The following is a 17,547-nucleotide window of genomic DNA, read 5'->3' on the forward strand; positions in this document are numbered from 1 at the left end:
ATTTTAATAATTCAGATGCAGGCAGGTCAATGCCATTGAATTTGAATCAGACAAACCATGCCCTAGTAGATATTAATACTAGAAAATACCAAGCAAGGTGTTTGATAACACCGGTAACAGAATTGCACAAAAGAAGAAGATTCAAACAAGATCGATCCGGAATCAATTGAATTCCGGATACTAATACCTCTTTATTGATTGCAAGATTAGAAGAATACAATGAAGAACCCTAATTGATTCCCTGAATCAATTACACACTACAAGGTTGATTCCCTGAATCAAATCCTCTCCTACTCAATACTTCAAAAGCTAAACTTCTCTAAAACTAGCTCTTTATTTATAGCCTAACTAACAACTAACTACTAGGGGTATTTTTGGAATCTTTTAACAACTTTCCTATTTCCCCTTCTATATACATTTTCAATATTAGGCTATATTAGGCTTTGGCTCTAGCCTAACCCTATCAGTGTTACTCCTGGACTACTAAATCCAAGACCCGGTTATGGCATTTTTAGTGCTCAAAAGGACCTTGAAGGACAAGGTGTAAATGCAGGGATGCATTGGAACAGAAAAGGCCAACCTTTGAGCTAGGACTCTCATTAGATAAGGAATGTTGGCAACTCATGGCATAGAAGAATACTGATAACAAATATATTATAAGGAGAAATGTGGTTCCATGACACTAGCTTATTTTGAAGCAATGGGTGAATACAAGTATACAACACATGCTTGCTTCAGTTTTGGTATGGAAGTGTGCATTATTATTTGTGTATGATGGTCTTCCTCAACCAAATCTCTAGTTCCTCTTGGGATTTGCGTTTTCACTTTGATGGGGAGAGGAGAAGACTGAACTTGATTTGGTGTGTTGGGGACCATAACCTTCCTTATGCGTTAACTTATAGGGTTCTCATTATCCCCTATGGGTTAACCTGATGGGTATCCACCCATTAAGCTCATATCCTTTATCAGTTTTTACAAATCTAAGGGGAACCAGTCATTAAATCATTTATAATATAACCCCAGAAATAAATATTCATATCATTGTATCAAATATATGATGCCCACCTTAATTAGAAATTATAAATTTCTAACAATCTCTCATTTGGGCTTCATATCTTCCTGAAACAATTATAGCACAAGTTCTTTAGGCGCGCATTCGTATGCTATTTATATTTAGATTTCTCCTTAATACAATCCGATCCATTTCATATATCAACTATGGAACCACTACAACTTTCATCACATTTGAGTGTGACTCTACCACGATGATCACCATATTAATATACTCACTGACATAGATCAAGTATGAATGAGTGACATGGAAATTTCATACAAGGTGATCTCAAACATGTCTATTTCCAACTCGTCCTTCTTTATTCTTTAGTGAGATCAATCTAAAATCTGTAATTACAACACAATTGTTACAATGCACAATTTCAAAATGAAACAATAAACCATCAACTTTATTATATATAAAATTGTATATAATATCCAAAGCAAAACATATAACATATAGACTCCTATTGAACTAAGGTACCTTAAGGAACAACACCCATATGAGCAACATGCTCATGAAAGACTTTGGGTACCAAACCCTTAGTCAATGGATCAACTAGCATAAAATTTGTTCCTATATGTTCTATGGAAACTTCTCCATTTTGAACACTTTCTTTAACAATCAGACTTTATGTCAATGAATTTTGACTTTGTAGAACTCCTATTGTTGTTGGAGTAAATAACCGCGGACTTGTTGTCACAATAAATCTTCAATGGTCTTTCAATACCATTGACCACACGTAAGCGAGTAACAAAATTCCGCAACCATATGTCACGGTCTCATGTTTCAAAACAAGCCATGAACTCCGCAGCCATGGTTGAAGGAGCTATAAGCGTCTGTTTCGCAGACTTCCAAGAGATAACACATCCAGCCAATACAAACACATATCCAGAGGTGGAATATCTACTGTCTAGACATCCAGCAAAATCGAATTCAGAGTACTCAATGATCTCTAAATTCTCAGACCTCCGATAAATGAGCATGTACTCATTTGTTCTCTTCAAGTAACGCATAACACGTTTAATTGCCTTCCAATTATGCATTTCAGGATTACTCAAATTTCTGCCCAAAACTCCCACAACAAATGGCATGTCGGGAGTGTACAAATTTGGGCATACATTAGACTTCCTACTGCAGATGCATAAGGAATCTTTTGTATCTCCTATCTTTCAAGGTCATTGTTGGGGCACTGTTTTTCATGCCAAATCTCTCAGTTGGGGCACTGTTTTTCATGCCAAATCTTTCAAGGTCATTGTTGGGGCACTGTTTACTGTTTTTCATGCCAAATCTATCTAGGACTTTATCTATATAGCTTTCTTGTGATAACCTTAAGATATCCTGAGAGCAATCTCTCAGTATCCGAATATCTAATATAAAAGAAGTTTCCCCAAGATCTTTCATTTCGAAATTCTTCGTTAGAAATCTCTTGGTCTCATGCAATAGTCTCATATCACTGCTAGCAAGCAGTATATCATCGACAGATAATACTAGGAAGATAAATTTACTCCCACTGAACTTATGGTATACACAATCTTCAACTTTATTTGCCTCAAAACCATACGAGATAATAACTTGATGAAATTTGTGATTCCATTGTCGAGAAGTTTGTTTAAGCCCATAAATGGATTTCTTTAATTTGCATACCATAGACTTTGAGCCAACTGACACAAAGTTTCCAGGTTGTACCATATAGATCGTTTCCTTAATGTCATCATTAAAACATAGTCTTAACATTCGTCTAATGTAGCTCTAAATCAAAATGAGTCACTAATGTCAATATTATTCTAAAAGAATCATTCGAAGATACTGGAGAGAAGGTTTCTTTATAATCAATGCCTTCTTTCTGAGTGAAGCCTTTAGCTACTAGACGAGCTTTATATCTGTCAATATTACCCTTTGAATCCCTCTTGGTTTTAAATATCCATTTGCAACCAATAGGTTTCGCACCTTCAAGTAATTCGACAAGATCCCAAACGTCATTATCATGCATAGCCGTCATTATCATGCATAGACATCATCTCATCCTTCATGTCATCGATCCACTTTTGAGAGTTAGAACTTTTCATGGCTTGACAAAAGTTCAATGAATCATCTTCTGTTAACTCAATATCATCCTCATGTTCTTTAAGAAATACAACATAATCATCAGGAATTGCACTTCTCCTCTCTCTAGTGGATCTCCTTAATGACACTTCTACTTCTTGAGGTTGTTGAATTTGTTCTATAGGTACTTGAGGGAGAACCTCATTGTTGTCTTGTTCTGAAATATTGTCAAGGACAATATTCTGAATATTATCTTCTATTATCAAATTTATTCTTTGAATGGTAATAGGCACAAGAACTTGTTCACTATCAGTGACAGGTTCTTCCTCAGAGAAAACTTTCTTCCCAAAATCAATTTCCTCAAGAAATCTTGCATTTCCCGTCTCAAAAAAGAGTCTTGAAGTGGGATCATAAAATTTATAATCCCGAGAGTGTTCAGTGTAGCCAACAAAATAACAGCTAACAGTTCTACAGTCCAATTTACTTTCATGTAGTCTATAAGGCCGCGCCTCAGCTGAACAACCTTAAATGTGCAAGTGTTTCAAGCTTGGTCTTTTTTTAGTCCAAAGATCATATGAGGTTTTGTTAACTGTTTTACTTGACACCCTATTAAGGATGTAAACTGCGGTCTTTAAAGCTTCCCCAAAGAGACTCTGGTAAGAAAGAATGACTAATCATACTTATCACCAAATCCTTAAGAGTTCGATTTCGTCGCACAACAACATCATTCATGTTAGGTTTGTCTGACACAGTGTATTATGGAACAATTCCATACTCTCTGAGGAAAAGCACAGATGGCCCTGGACGTTGTTCTCCTGATCCATCATATCTGTCATAGTATTCACCACCACAGTGAGATTTGACAGCCTTAATTTTCTTTCCAAGTTGAAGTTCAACTTCAGCCTTGAAAGACTTGAAAACATCCAAGGATTGAGACTTCTCATGTATAAGATATAGGTAGCTGTACCTAGAGTAATCGTCTATGAACATAATAAAATAATGTTGTCCATTACATGAAGTCATAGGGAAAGGACCACATATATCCGTATGTATTAGTTCTAAGACATTTTTAGCTCTTTAGGTACCTAACTTTTAGGCACCAAACTTCCTTTTGTTTGTCTGTTTTCCCTTTATGCACTCAACACATACCTCAAAGTCTGATAAATCTAAAGGGTCAAGAATTTCATCCCACACAAGTCTTTGAATTATTTGTTTAGATATATGACCTAAACGCTTGTGCCATAAGGTGGCTGAATTCTCTTTTAATTTTCGTTTTATACCACATGAATTTGTTTGCAGTATTTCATTAGTGGAACTAGAAACATTTGATAGAGACTAACTTTATTATTTCCAAAAGAACAAAAAAAATCAAATTTGTCCAAGTTGGAAACACTAATTAAATTCCGTCTAAAAGATGGTACAACAAATGACTCAAATAAATCCAAATGAAAATCAATTCTTAAACATAACCTAAATGTTTCAATAGCCTCAAATGCAACCCTTTTGCCATCGCCCACAAAGATGAATCTCTCATCATCACTTGGTTGTCGATTCCATAGGCAACCCTGTATAGTGATACTAATGTGAGTAGTAGCACAACAATCTAGCCATCAAGTATCATTGCGTACAAAAGCCAAATTAATTTCAGAACAAATAAGAGTTAGAAATTTACACTTCTTTACCCGCCATGAGGCATACTTAGGATACTCTTTCTTCATTTGTCATTGCTTCTGACAGAAATAACATGTAAATTCCTCATTACTCTTCAATTTCTTTTGTTGAGAAGACCTTTTCGCAACATCCTTATTGTTATTCCTTTTCTTATTTTAAGGGGTCATAGCCAAGTGAGCACTTTCAGTCTTATCTCTCTGCAGCATATATTCCTCTTGCATACACTGAGATATAAGCTCATTAAGGGACCATTTGTTCTTAGTGTTATAACTCACTTTGAATTGCCCAAAGTGGGCAGGAAGATAGATCAAAACCAAATGCACGAGGAGGACATCATCAAGCTCTAACTTAAGTGACTTGAGTTTTGATGCGAGATTAGACATCTCCATAATGTCCTCCATTATGTTCCTTTTGCCTTTATACTTCATGGAGATGAGTTTAGCCAAAAGGCTACTCGTCTCCGCCTTTTCATTCTTGGCAAAGAATTGTTCTATTTCTTGAAGGAAATTCCTTGCACTTTCACTCTCAGATATAGAGCCCCAAAATGCATCTGGAGTAGAGCGTTTCATGATCATCAGGCACATTCGGTTAGAGCATTCTCATTTCTCAATTTTAACCTCATCAAGGTTTTTCGTAGTGGAAAAGGATTTCTCCACACGAAGTGCCAGATTCAAATTTATACAATTGGGAATAATTTCTACGACTTCGTTCCAGACCTTAAAGTTTGTCCCATTCAGCAATGAGATGTTACTAATTTGAGCAGAAAAATTTGCAACATTACTAAAAGACACTGAATCCACGTGACAAAGAATTAATAAGTCATGTAATACATATAAAACAAGACATGTTCACATAATAGACCAATCACAAGATACCTAACACAACATTAATCTATAGTCTTTGGATAGAGAAATCAATTTGTAAGTGGTACTCTCAATGTAATGATCAAGTATTAACAATTAGTTGTGTCAAACAATAGCTTTTCTTTGGACCGACTATTATTCACATGAAAAAAGTAACTTTATAATTGTTATATATTTATCATCATAGATATGTTATTATTTGGCCAAATTGTGTATTCTTTTAGGCCAAACACAATTCACAAAAATAATCTCATACTCATCTGTGTAATTTCAATTAATTTTCACAATAGACGTTATTTTGTGACATATTGAATTAATTAATTCAAAATAATTACGAGACAAAAGGAAAAACACAATATGGGTCCATTACAAAAAATATAATCTTGGAATTAAAACTTTCAGATTTGATATCTTTTATGTTTACCAAATTTAATCCCAAAATTTCTTTCCATATAATTCCAAATCAAAACGGTGCAAACTATTTAAAGAAACCATTTGGATAAAAAAACACTTACACTTATGCAATAATAATATAACTCACTAAAAGTATGTACACTTTAATTATATATATATATAACATATATGCACATACTGAAATGGTAATAGGATACATTACTTTTTAAGGAGAATCTACTTTCTTCCTGGAACCTAAGACATCAATCATTAATATTTTAGATACATTACTTTAAGGAGAATCTACTTTTTTTATAATAGTAGGGAGAATAGGAATATAGGATACACACTTTAGTTAAAATATATTATAAATAGGAATCAAATTAATAATTTAAATTTCAAATATTGGAACTTACACGTATATACATCTTTTTTCTGATACATTTATACAACGTTTATAACGTTGTCCAGTAAATCAAATTCTTTTCCGTTCTGCTAACTTTGTCACAAAGTTGCACAGAACTTTAATTTTATACTCATACTTTGTAAATCTCTGGACAAATTATTAAATTTGCTTTTATATATAAGTCAAAAAATAGCATCTTATATTATATATATAAAGAATAAAAGTGTTATACTATACTATTTTTTCTCCTTTTATTTTTAATGTACTTGTCTTTTAGCTTTCCTTTAGAAGAATAAGAATAGAAAAGAGAGAAAAAGATGATGAGAGGAGAGAAATTGAAGAGAAATATCATATTTCTCTCATTTGATATGGGAGAGATTTAAGATGAGAGAATGAAAAAGCAGTGGAACTGAGCATATTTCTTTCTCCTCTCACATGAAGAGAAGATGAGAGGAGAAGAATAATGGAGAAAAAACACTTCTTTCTCTCATTTTTCTATTCAATCAAACAGTATAAAAATCTACTATTTTTTCTCTTTTTTCATTCTCTTTCTCATATATTTCTGTCTTCTCACTTCCTTCTCTCTAATCAAAAGAAGCAAAATATCCTAACTTTGTTTGCACAAACAATAATAAAAGCAAAAAAAGTAAGTGCAGTTTAACATAAGGTCTGTGATGATCACCACGTGGCTAACATTGTCTAAATATCCCAAACATATTCGTATAAATAAGGATGAGAAGGAAAGTAAGTAATACCACAAGGATTAGTACCTTGAGTTCATATAGGAGAGTGAGAGCATAGAATATAATGGAAACAATTAATGAAGATATTGTGATAGTGGGAGCTGGAATTGCTGGTCTCACTACTTCCTTAGGACTTCATAGGTACCCCACTTTAATTCTCTCTACTTTAATACTTACTCTAGTATTTATGATTTATTATTGATATAGTTAGGTACTGTTTAGTATTTGATAGTGATGATGTACATGTTGTATATGCTTGCAGGTTGTGTATCCAAAGCTTAGTATTAGAATCTTCAGAAAGTTTGAGGGCTGCTGGGTTTGCTTTTGCCACATGGACAAATGGTTGGAAGGCCTTAGATGCTGTTGGTGTAGGAGACATCCTCCGCCACCAACATGTTCAGATTCATAAGTAACTAACTATATCTTATCAATTTGTATTATTGTCTAACATGTGATGATCTTAAAGCTTAAAGGATTTGAATCATATATACAGTGATCTAATTTTCTTTCAATAATGCTTACATGATTTAGGAAGATGTCGAACTCCCATAATATTGAGTCATCAATGTTTTTTGTGAAAAAATATAGAAAACTTTTTTTAATATCCAAATTATATAATATGATCTTTTGAATAAGAGTTATGTGCTCAATAATCAATTACAAGTTGAATAACATATTAGTATCTGATCCGATAAACTTAATTACTAAAACAAAATAATAAACTTTTTAATTTTTTGTTTGCTTCTATTTATCCTGGATGTAATAAGGAAAGCAACACAATATAGTTCTGGGTAATAAACTTTTTAATGCATTTGGTTTTGAATGATTTATATGTATTTTAAATATAATCAAATAAATTTAATGAAAGTAATAGCAAAGAGGTGATATTAATTATAAACTAATTTCCCGTTTTGGGTAAGAAGTTAGATTAAAAATTATAATTAAAGATAAATTAAATATGATTAAAAAATAAAATATTTTTCATGAATTGAATTAATAGTGAAAATACTATATTGGTTGAAGACTAGTTTCTCGCAAACTATAAGTGAAGTATTAAAATTCCATTTACTAAGAATATATTAAATGATTTATTTAAAACAATTTTATTTATATATTTAAATTTTATTATTTAAAACTATTTATTTCACTATTATTATTTATTAAAAATATTTTTTTAATTTTTTAATTATTATGAAGGAAAAAAAGATTAGTAAACACAACAGAGAAAGAAAATATACCTGCTACATTACATGGCAAACAAAATTTGGCACAATATAAAGATAGAGTTCATTATTCCCTGATGTATAGTATGCATTAAAGGAATTTCTTATTCATTTTATCATTTCAGATGTTTAAAAATAATGTTTTCCCTGAGAACAAAAATCCTGAAACTGAACTAGTACTTGAATTGGAATGCAGGTATGTCACTACTTCTTTGATTACAGGACAACAAACATCTACTACGTCTTTTCAGGGCACAGAAAAGCAGTAAGAAGAGTATATACCGATTTTCTGACACTACTTGCTATATTTCAGAAAATTAAGTGCAATAATTGGTGTCTGAAAATGTTTTCATTGAAATTAAAAATATCATGCTTGATTCTATTTTACTGGTGGGTGATTATTCAGTTTTGAATTTGATATGAAATTCTTACCACGATTGGTATTTTTATGCGATGCAGTGGACCCTGTGAAGTTCATTGTGTTAGAAGGAAGATATTGTTGGAAGTCCTTGCCAAAGAGCTTCCAGGTGACACCATCAGGTTCAAGTCAAAGGTGGTTGCTATTGAGGAATCTGGCTTCTATAAGTTACTCCATCTTGCTGATGGAACAATCATTAAAACCAAGGTAAAAAATATGCCTGCATGGCATCTCATGAAATTTATAAGCAAAGATCTTTCTCCCCATCTATGATATGATAAATATATATATATGCTAAACCAATAAGACAATGGTCTAATGGTATAAGGTTTCGCTAGATCCCCAAAAAGACCAAATGGTCAATGATTTGATTCCTGAGAGTGACCTTTGTTAAGAGAGATAACCACACACTCCGAAAGGGGTTCCTTACCAATAGGGTGAGGAGATACACTTGCTAGTAGCAAATAAATCTAATATGCTAAACGTTTGCTGATACAATGATGTTTACAACTCAAAAGGTATTGATTGGGTGTGATGGAGTAAACTCTGTGGTTGCAAAGTGGCTAGGCTTCAAGAAGGCTTCACATTCAGGGAGATATGCAATCAGGGGTTCTCCAGAGATGAAGACTAATCATGGGATTTTGTCAGGGTTCTTGCAATACTTTGGCAAAGGTTTTCGAGCGGGTTTCCTTCCTTGTGATGACAAGACAGTTTACTGGTTTTTCACTTGGACTTCCAACAGCCAAGGTGAATTCTTTGACTCAACCCTAAACTGTTCAGATTTGTTGTTTCTGTTCATTTGCAAGCTACATTTGAGGTAAGTGTAATTACAACCACCTCCATTCCAAAGGAGGTAAGTGTAATTACAACCACCTCCATTCCAAAGGAGGTAAGTGCAATGATATATAAACTCAAGGAATGTGAATTAGCTTTTGAAACAAGAGGATGAATGCTTAAACATTAACACATTTACTTCTCCCCTTTACTTTCCTGGCAGGCAATGAGATAGAAGACAATCCAGCTAAACTGAAGCAATCCATGTTAAACAAACTTGAGAAGATGCCAAGTGATGTTAGATCCGTCATAGAAAACACTAGACTAAATGATTTCTTATCATTTCCAATGAGATATAGACATCCATGGGAACTCATATTTGGAAATATTAGTAAAGGCAATGTTTGTGTTGTTGGAGATGCTTTGCACCCTACAACTCCTGACCTTGGCCAGGGTGCGTGTCTTGCTTTGGAGGATGGGGTTGTTTTAGCCAGGTGCCTAGGTGAGGCCTACTCCAAAATAGAGAAGGGTGAACAAGAAGAGGATCAATACAAAAAGATTGAGGAAGGGTTGAAGAAATATGCAAATCATAGAAGATGGAGATGCATTGATATCATTACTACTTCTTATATACTCGGTTCTATTCAGGAGGTTTATTCAAAGTTGGGTACCTTTTTTAGGGACAAAGTTTTGGCTGCATTCCTGGCTAATCTCTTCCTGAAGAAGTCAGATTTTGATTGCGGAAAACTAAACAGCTCCTAGGGAGACAGCTATCTTGAAATATGCTCAACTCACCATTATGTCTTTCATCCTTTCATGACCATCGCCCAAATAAATCTTTAAATTGTGGGGTGCTTGCAATATCTTTAATGCTATGATAAACTCTTTCCCTCTATTATTCAACGTTGATTAATCAATGATGCTAATCAGGTATTAGCAAATGAATACCAAAGTCAATTATAAGGGTGATTTTTGTTGGGAATTAAGTCTCACATATCGTCTACCTCAATCTATCGATAAAATCCAATGACTATAAAATAGGTACATAGTTTCATAAAAACTACTTGGCATTTGGTGGTTGGATTATAAAATTGAAGAAATTTCCATAAGATATTCAATAATCATCCCCTAAAAGATCAGTCACAGATCTAAGTAGCACTAACACCATTATGTATCTCTACTCTGACATCCATTGCTAAAAAGAGCAACATGACTTCAATCACAAGTAAACACTCACATAAAATTGACCAAATCCATAAACTTCACCTTAAAAAAATGAAACAAAAACCACGAATTTATAATTGTACTCACATTTCTAACATTTATATCTCTAACATCTAGATCTGTATTTACCAATATAAACTTCACCTTTTGTGTTAGTCAAATAGCCATAGCCGCAAAGCATATCACAGAACCAACTATTAATTTAATTTAGTTTTCTAAATGAAAACAAATCGAGTTGACAGAAAAATCCAAAAGGCACTCACATTATAATTTTCAATAGGATAAGACAAACCTAGAAATGCATCATTAAGCAATGATCCCAATTTTTCAGAAGTATTCACTGCAAATGTCACATCATAAGGTGAATGAAAACAAGGTTATCAAAATAGGAATGAGCGCAGAGTATTAGTAACGTACCTCATTCTTCTACCACATCGAAGGAACAATGAACAATGTGATGATGCTTGAAACATAACTCTGTATAAACAGTGGATCGTTCAGTTCATCGGAAAAAACATAACACTTCATTGAATCGACGAAGTGGATGTGATAGTGATATGAAGGAAAGAAATGGTGACTGACCTACGATGGCGACGCGTATGATCATCTTCTCCGATCTCTTCGGTTGTGCAGTTCACCGGATCCGATCCATGGGTTTATCACTATAATCCATTAATGGAGGGGTTTTTCTGGTGCGGTTGGGTCTACCACTCAAGATCAATCTACACCGTTGAAACTTTAAAGACAGATTAATCTTCTTAATCTGATAGGGATAAGATTGCATTCACACACTAAAATTAAATTATGATACGTGTTATATTTTATGAACATGTTTTTAAACATTAGAAAATAGTAAGACGTATATCATGATTTCAGTGGTTGAATAAGATAAATTATATACTTGTATAAAGAGATATTTTATTCTCATGTTATATTCTAAAACTTTTTGATGTTTAATGTTATGCATACAAGAAAAATCAATAAATAATGTGAAAATTGAATTCCATTTTAAAGTAAAATAAATTTATTTAATGGATATCTGAAACTAAATTAAAAGGAAGTAAAAATTAAATTATAAATTTTTATTGAGCTTTTAAAATATCAAAAGACTTAGAATATTATGAATAGATTAAAATATTAAAAGATATAGAACATGGAAAGTATTGGTTAAGGTGATCATTTAAGAAATTAAGGGTTTGTATGTGATTGAGATAAGATAAAGACTTGATAATACAACAAATGATATGATAAGAGTAAGATATAATATTAACAAAATATTAGTGGATAATGGTACACGAGAAAACAATTATATTGATGTAATGATGCTAATGATGATAGTATCATAGGGGTGTTCATATGTGAATGGTATATTAATAAAATTTCCATTGTCTAGACTGGATATGATTATTTCTAACTCAACTCACATAATAGGTTGAAAAATACCCAATAAAATAAGACAATGCTCACAGAATCCCATTCTATAAGCTAATGTTATAGATGAATAGTTCCATAAACTAAACGCGAAAAAATATAAAAATATATAGTTATTATAAGTGACACTCACAAATTTAATTTTAGAAATTTTGGTTAAAAAAGTAAAATATGACAAAATTAAATTTTGTTGGCTAGTTGTCAACCTCATTTCTTAATAGCAAGCCGTAATATATTATTTTTTGGTACTATTAAGAATGTCTTTAATTAATTTTTTTGAAGTATGTGACTTTCTTTTTTATTAAATGTTACTTAGAGGAATTAAATCTTTGATTTTTATATTTCTTAATATCTAGCACAATTTTATATTACTAAACCAATATTTTATTAATATAGTAGTGATAATATAATTATAGATGATAGTTTCTTTAACTTTACCTCAATTTCTACACATCTAGAATATGAGTCATGTGTGATTTACATAATATATTTTTTATATATAAAGACGTGCAACTTTATTTAATACAGTGGCATTCAATAAAGTAATTGAGAGATTTGATCAATATAGTGCGAGGATGATTGTCTCCACGATTATTAATAACAAATAATGTATGGATATGTTTGCATAATCAAACAAGAAAGTTGTCTTGATTTCTCTGAGCTATGTAACGTCTTAATAACACGCAGTTCACGTCTCTTTTTTATATATTTTCCTCCAACCACATGTTTTTTTATGAGAAAATAATGTACGTAGTGTTTTATATATTGTTATTGTATTATTTATTATTTATGTTTTATCACTATTGATTTTTTAATTTTTTTTAATATAAATAATATATTAATTATGTATAAATTTTTATATAAATAGAATGAAAATATATGACAAGGACGTTACTTTAAGCTGATATATGTCTTAGTTTGACAGAATGTTGAAAGACATTTGTCACGTAATGATAAACATGATGAAGACAGTGTAACTAAGGGTAGAGTCGGGTTAATAAACATGATGAAGACAGTGTTACTTTAAGCTGATACTTGTTCACCTGGTATGGCCCAATCATGATCAAGTCTGAATAGAGTCGGGTTTGATTGAGTTTAGAGTCGAATTCAGGTTCAAAAAATAGATCCGGTCAATATTTAAGATCTGGTAGGGATCAAGTATGATCTCTCCCGTCCCACAGTCACTCGCTTATCATGTTTGTATGTGTTTCTACTCACATGTGTATAAAGTAATTATATCTTTTTGATCGAAAATATCATTTATTTTTTAAATATTACATAATATATATGATTAATATTGAGAAATCTTTATCTAAAATTAGTATGCATTATATTTAATCGGTCGGGTTTAAAGGCTGACCCGACCATTATTTAGGGTCGGGTTAGCTCCGGGTCTAGGACCGAGTCCGAGTTCAAAAAAATGACCGACCAATATTTAGGGCTAGATAAAAACAAATCTTAACCCGGTCCATGCTCACCCTTAAGTGAAACTATTAAAGTATGTGACTTACATAGAACTCAAGCTGACAAAAAATATCCAAACTTGTGGTCTATGCCAGTGGCACAGTCGTGGCCTGATCCTAACATCCTATATTGAAGAGGAATGATGATTACATTTCATGTCCTTATTCCTGTTATATTTTCCTGTCAGTCTAATAAAAAGTGATACTTCATTAAAATAAAAAATTCTAAAAACATAAAATAATATATTACATTACTTGGAGAAATTTTATTGACTAGAAAGATGGGGACACATTCATTATAAGACAAGTGATCTCATTCTTAACTTTATGCCATCAATCTTCTCTCAACTACTTATATATAGACATATGAATGTAATAAATTATTTTTATAAAATTAAATAAAAGTATTATTTTTCATTTATTTGCAAACATTAATTGATCTACGGTATGGGGACATGAAAAACAAGACGGACTATCTCCTTCTATACTAGGAGACCAAAATAAAATTGGGGTACCCTATTTCTCCCAATAGTGTAACAACAACATAACATGGAGTAAACGGCGTTGATTTAAAAAGGCATTCTTACAATTGATTTCATTGGGCACTCTTGATCCACTCATCACATTTATCATGCTTATAATTCATGGTGTGATATGAAATAAAAGTCTTCAGCCTATTTACTATATCATTCACTATTCCAATTTAATTATTATTAACTTTCAAAAAATAACATTAATGAATGGTAAATGATATAATTATTATATATAAATCTTTAGTCGGTAAGTACATACATATCATATTCTTTTACATATTTTAGTAAACTGGTTAATGAAAAGGCCACTCACTGTTGTGAGTGCCATTAGAGTTGGACTAGGTCACATTGACTCTTCAACTAGAGCTGATATAGTTGAAAAACTAACCATCATTGGATAGAAGTAAATGTTGTGTATGCATTCCATACCCTAGGCACTCCTCATTCACTTATATATATATATTATACATGTTTGAGAAAGCAAAAATCCCCTAATAATTTATCTATGTTATATGATTTTCCTATAATAATAAAAAAAAATAAGTTAGTCAACTAATTTATTTGACAAAAAATAAGTTATACGATCATCTTTGACAAATGAGTTTATTTCATATGGAGTTATAACTTGTATTTGGTAAGCTATCAAATTCTTTGAGTTGGATCAGGACTTTTCAGACTAATCGCCCATTCGACTTACACTTAATAATCACTTTTTTCTTTCCAAAACTTTTGATATTTAAAATTATGTATAATTCTAGAAATCAATAAATATTGTAAAAGTTGAATACATTTTGAATAAAATCATCCCATTTGATAATTGAAAACTGAATTAAAAATAAAAAGTGAAGTTCAAAAGAGAAGTAATAATAGAAAGTACAATATAAATATATATTAGATTTATAAAACAACAAAAGATTTAAAATAATATTAAAAAATTAAAATATAAAAGAATATGGAACAAAGGGAGTACAATATAAGCTAAACTTATCAAATGATTGCTTCCATCAATCTTATTTAGAAGTTATTTTTAACCTAACTATAAATACCAAATTAAGTATATAAACTTAAGCATTCTCTTATTTTTTATAACAAAAATATATATTCCCACTTACATTTTTACTCATTTAAATTTCGAGGAATACTAGGGCAGGTTAAGAGGAAGAAAATTAATTGCTAAGTGTAAAAGAACTTATAAAAAAGATTAAAGAAACCTTGTAGAACATTACTTATAGATCTAGAAGGACATGGTTTAATATTATTAATTCATAACCAATAATCCTTCAACCAACTTATAAGTTTTGAAGACACCTAATAAACCTTCAACTAATTCATCAACAAAATGTGCCAAAACAACCTTCATGGTGATAATAACACTATATATATCAATGAATGATGCAAATCTGCATGTACGGTTATTGATGTTATCTTCCTTTTGTTATTAACCAGCAAAGAGCGCTTGAAAAAAAGCAACTCCAACTAAATCAAATATATTATCAACTATTTATTATTAGGTTGCTTTTGAAATGGTAATGTGAACAAAGAACATAATATAAAATTATTTTAGATATTAGATTTTTACTGTAGGAAGATTTTATTCAATTGTTGATTTTTACATATTTTTATTTTTCATTTTCCTGTGTAAAAGAATTTATTCTATTACTTAAATTATTTTGGTTTAATTTTAATATATATTGTACTTGATACCTGAAAGTGACACTTATCAAATAGATAGTTACAAACCTAAAAAAAGATTAGTTTTTTACCAAAAAAATATGAGGAAATACATTATTAATACCAAAAAAAATATATATAACATACTTTCATTTTCAAAACACTTTAAGCACAACTTGACCAAAATACATGATAAATAATAAATCACACTTGTACACGTTGTTTTAAAGAAGTCAAACTCTTTTTTTCACTAAGCCTTGTTATATGTATATAAAATGTATTTTTTTGTATGATTATATAAAAGGTGATTTTTTTAAAACGTTAATTAGTATTGGATTTGAAGAGACTAAAAGAAAAAAAAATTATAATCAAATCCAAGAAATGAAGTTTATCCTCTAAAAATGTGAAGTTTATATGCTTGCCTTTTTTTGTTGTTGATTAATTTATATGCGTGAATTTTTGTTGTTGTTGATGAATTTACCGGCTTGATTTCACCTAAATAATTTATAATTTATACCTAACATTTTGTTATTGAAATTAAGCACTATCTTGGGATGAAATTAAACTTTAGAGAGAACCCTAATAAATCCTAAATTTGCGTGACCAAAAGAGCATTTTTCATTGATTTGCATTGGAACTAAGCATGCTAATTGTCTTTGTTGGGCCGCAATAAGAAGGAAAGAAATCCACCAATATTAGTTGTGCTAATTTTTATAGTCCCTCCATTGAATAGAAGTTCAGATAATATCTCACCATATCTACATTAATTAAACTCTTTTTTTTAAAATCACACATCTCACATTTTTTTTCTGTCAGAACTAATATTTTCAGGACACGTAATATTTTCTAAGAAATATTATTTTCAAAAATTAAACTCTTAACTGTTTTTTGTTATTCTAGAGATCTAGTAACATTATATCAATACATTTTGGTAGAACACCCATTTAAATTAAAAAGTAAGTGAGAATGGTGAAATCTTAATTTTGTTATGTTAGTTTGCAAAACCAATGGCGGTGATGAGATTACCCATGAAGAACTATATTCATAAATTATTTTAAAATATTCAGATCCAATTAAATCTCATATTATCGTAATTATGTTTTAAATTAATTCATAGTATATTAGGAACTATTTTATGATTGATACTATTTTATTTTATATTTACTATCGTCTTGACAAGTACAATATTGTCTGTCAACCCGTTTTCCTATCATAATGTGTAGTTTACATGTCATAAATATCAAATATAATATTTTGTGTTAAGTATTTCTAACCTACAGTTGAATTTATTCGATTGGTGTATAAATTGAACATTCAAGTTCTACCTTAAAAACCGATAGTTATAATATAAGAAGAAGAAATAGTTAACCAAGTAATATGAAATATATGTTGAGTGAAGAGAAACATTGAGTTATATATGATTTTTTTGGTAAAAATTAGAAAATAGTAAAGGCAAAATAGAGAGAACATAAATTACATTATCGTGGGTGGTTATTTTGGGTTTTCTTTATAGATGATTTACTTGTTTATTTAATAATTATATTAAAATAAAATTTATCAATTTTTTTAATGATATTGTTATTACTTATATTTTAAAACCCTGTAATCCCAACGGCAGCAATATAGGAGTAGAA

The 17,547-nt window shown here is 30.9% G+C and overlaps 1 protein-coding gene and 1 long non-coding RNA gene across 3 annotated transcripts; one reads left to right on the forward strand and one right to left on the reverse strand.

Moving 5' to 3' along the window:
* Window positions 1–7,159: 7,159 nt before the first annotated feature.
* On the forward strand, window positions 7,160–10,486 carry LOC109339471 (FAD-dependent urate hydroxylase-like). Of its 2 annotated transcripts, none has more exons than XM_019576923.1 (6): window positions 7,160–7,317; window positions 7,439–7,582; window positions 8,593–8,664; window positions 8,859–9,024; window positions 9,336–9,564; window positions 9,815–10,486. In XM_019576923.1, exons 1-6 carry the CDS (start codon window positions 7,241–7,243, stop codon window positions 10,351–10,353), a joined length of 1,227 nt encoding a protein of 408 aa, XP_019432468.1. In that variant the 5' UTR covers window positions 7,160–7,240; the 3' UTR covers window positions 10,354–10,486. The 2 variants fall into 2 exon arrangements, with proteins under 2 accessions (XP_019432468.1, XP_019432467.1); XM_019576922.1 differs by having other exon boundaries at window positions 7,161–7,317; window positions 7,439–7,585; window positions 8,596–8,664.
* Window positions 10,487–10,613: 127 nt separating this feature from the next.
* Window positions 10,614–11,571, reverse strand: LOC109339472. The gene is made up of 3 exons (XR_002106665.1): window positions 11,398–11,571; window positions 11,233–11,292; window positions 10,614–11,155 (listed from the first exon to the last, which is right to left on the reverse strand). It is a non-coding gene; the product is annotated as an uncharacterized LOC109339472 (long non-coding RNA).
* Between the last annotated feature and the right edge of the window lie 5,976 nt (window positions 11,572–17,547).

Source organism: Lupinus angustifolius, unplaced genomic scaffold (assembly GCF_001865875.1).
Source record: "Lupinus angustifolius cultivar Tanjil unplaced genomic scaffold, LupAngTanjil_v1.0 Scaffold_77_3, whole genome shotgun sequence".
Taxonomy (NCBI): domain Eukaryota; kingdom Viridiplantae; phylum Streptophyta; class Magnoliopsida; order Fabales; family Fabaceae; genus Lupinus; species Lupinus angustifolius.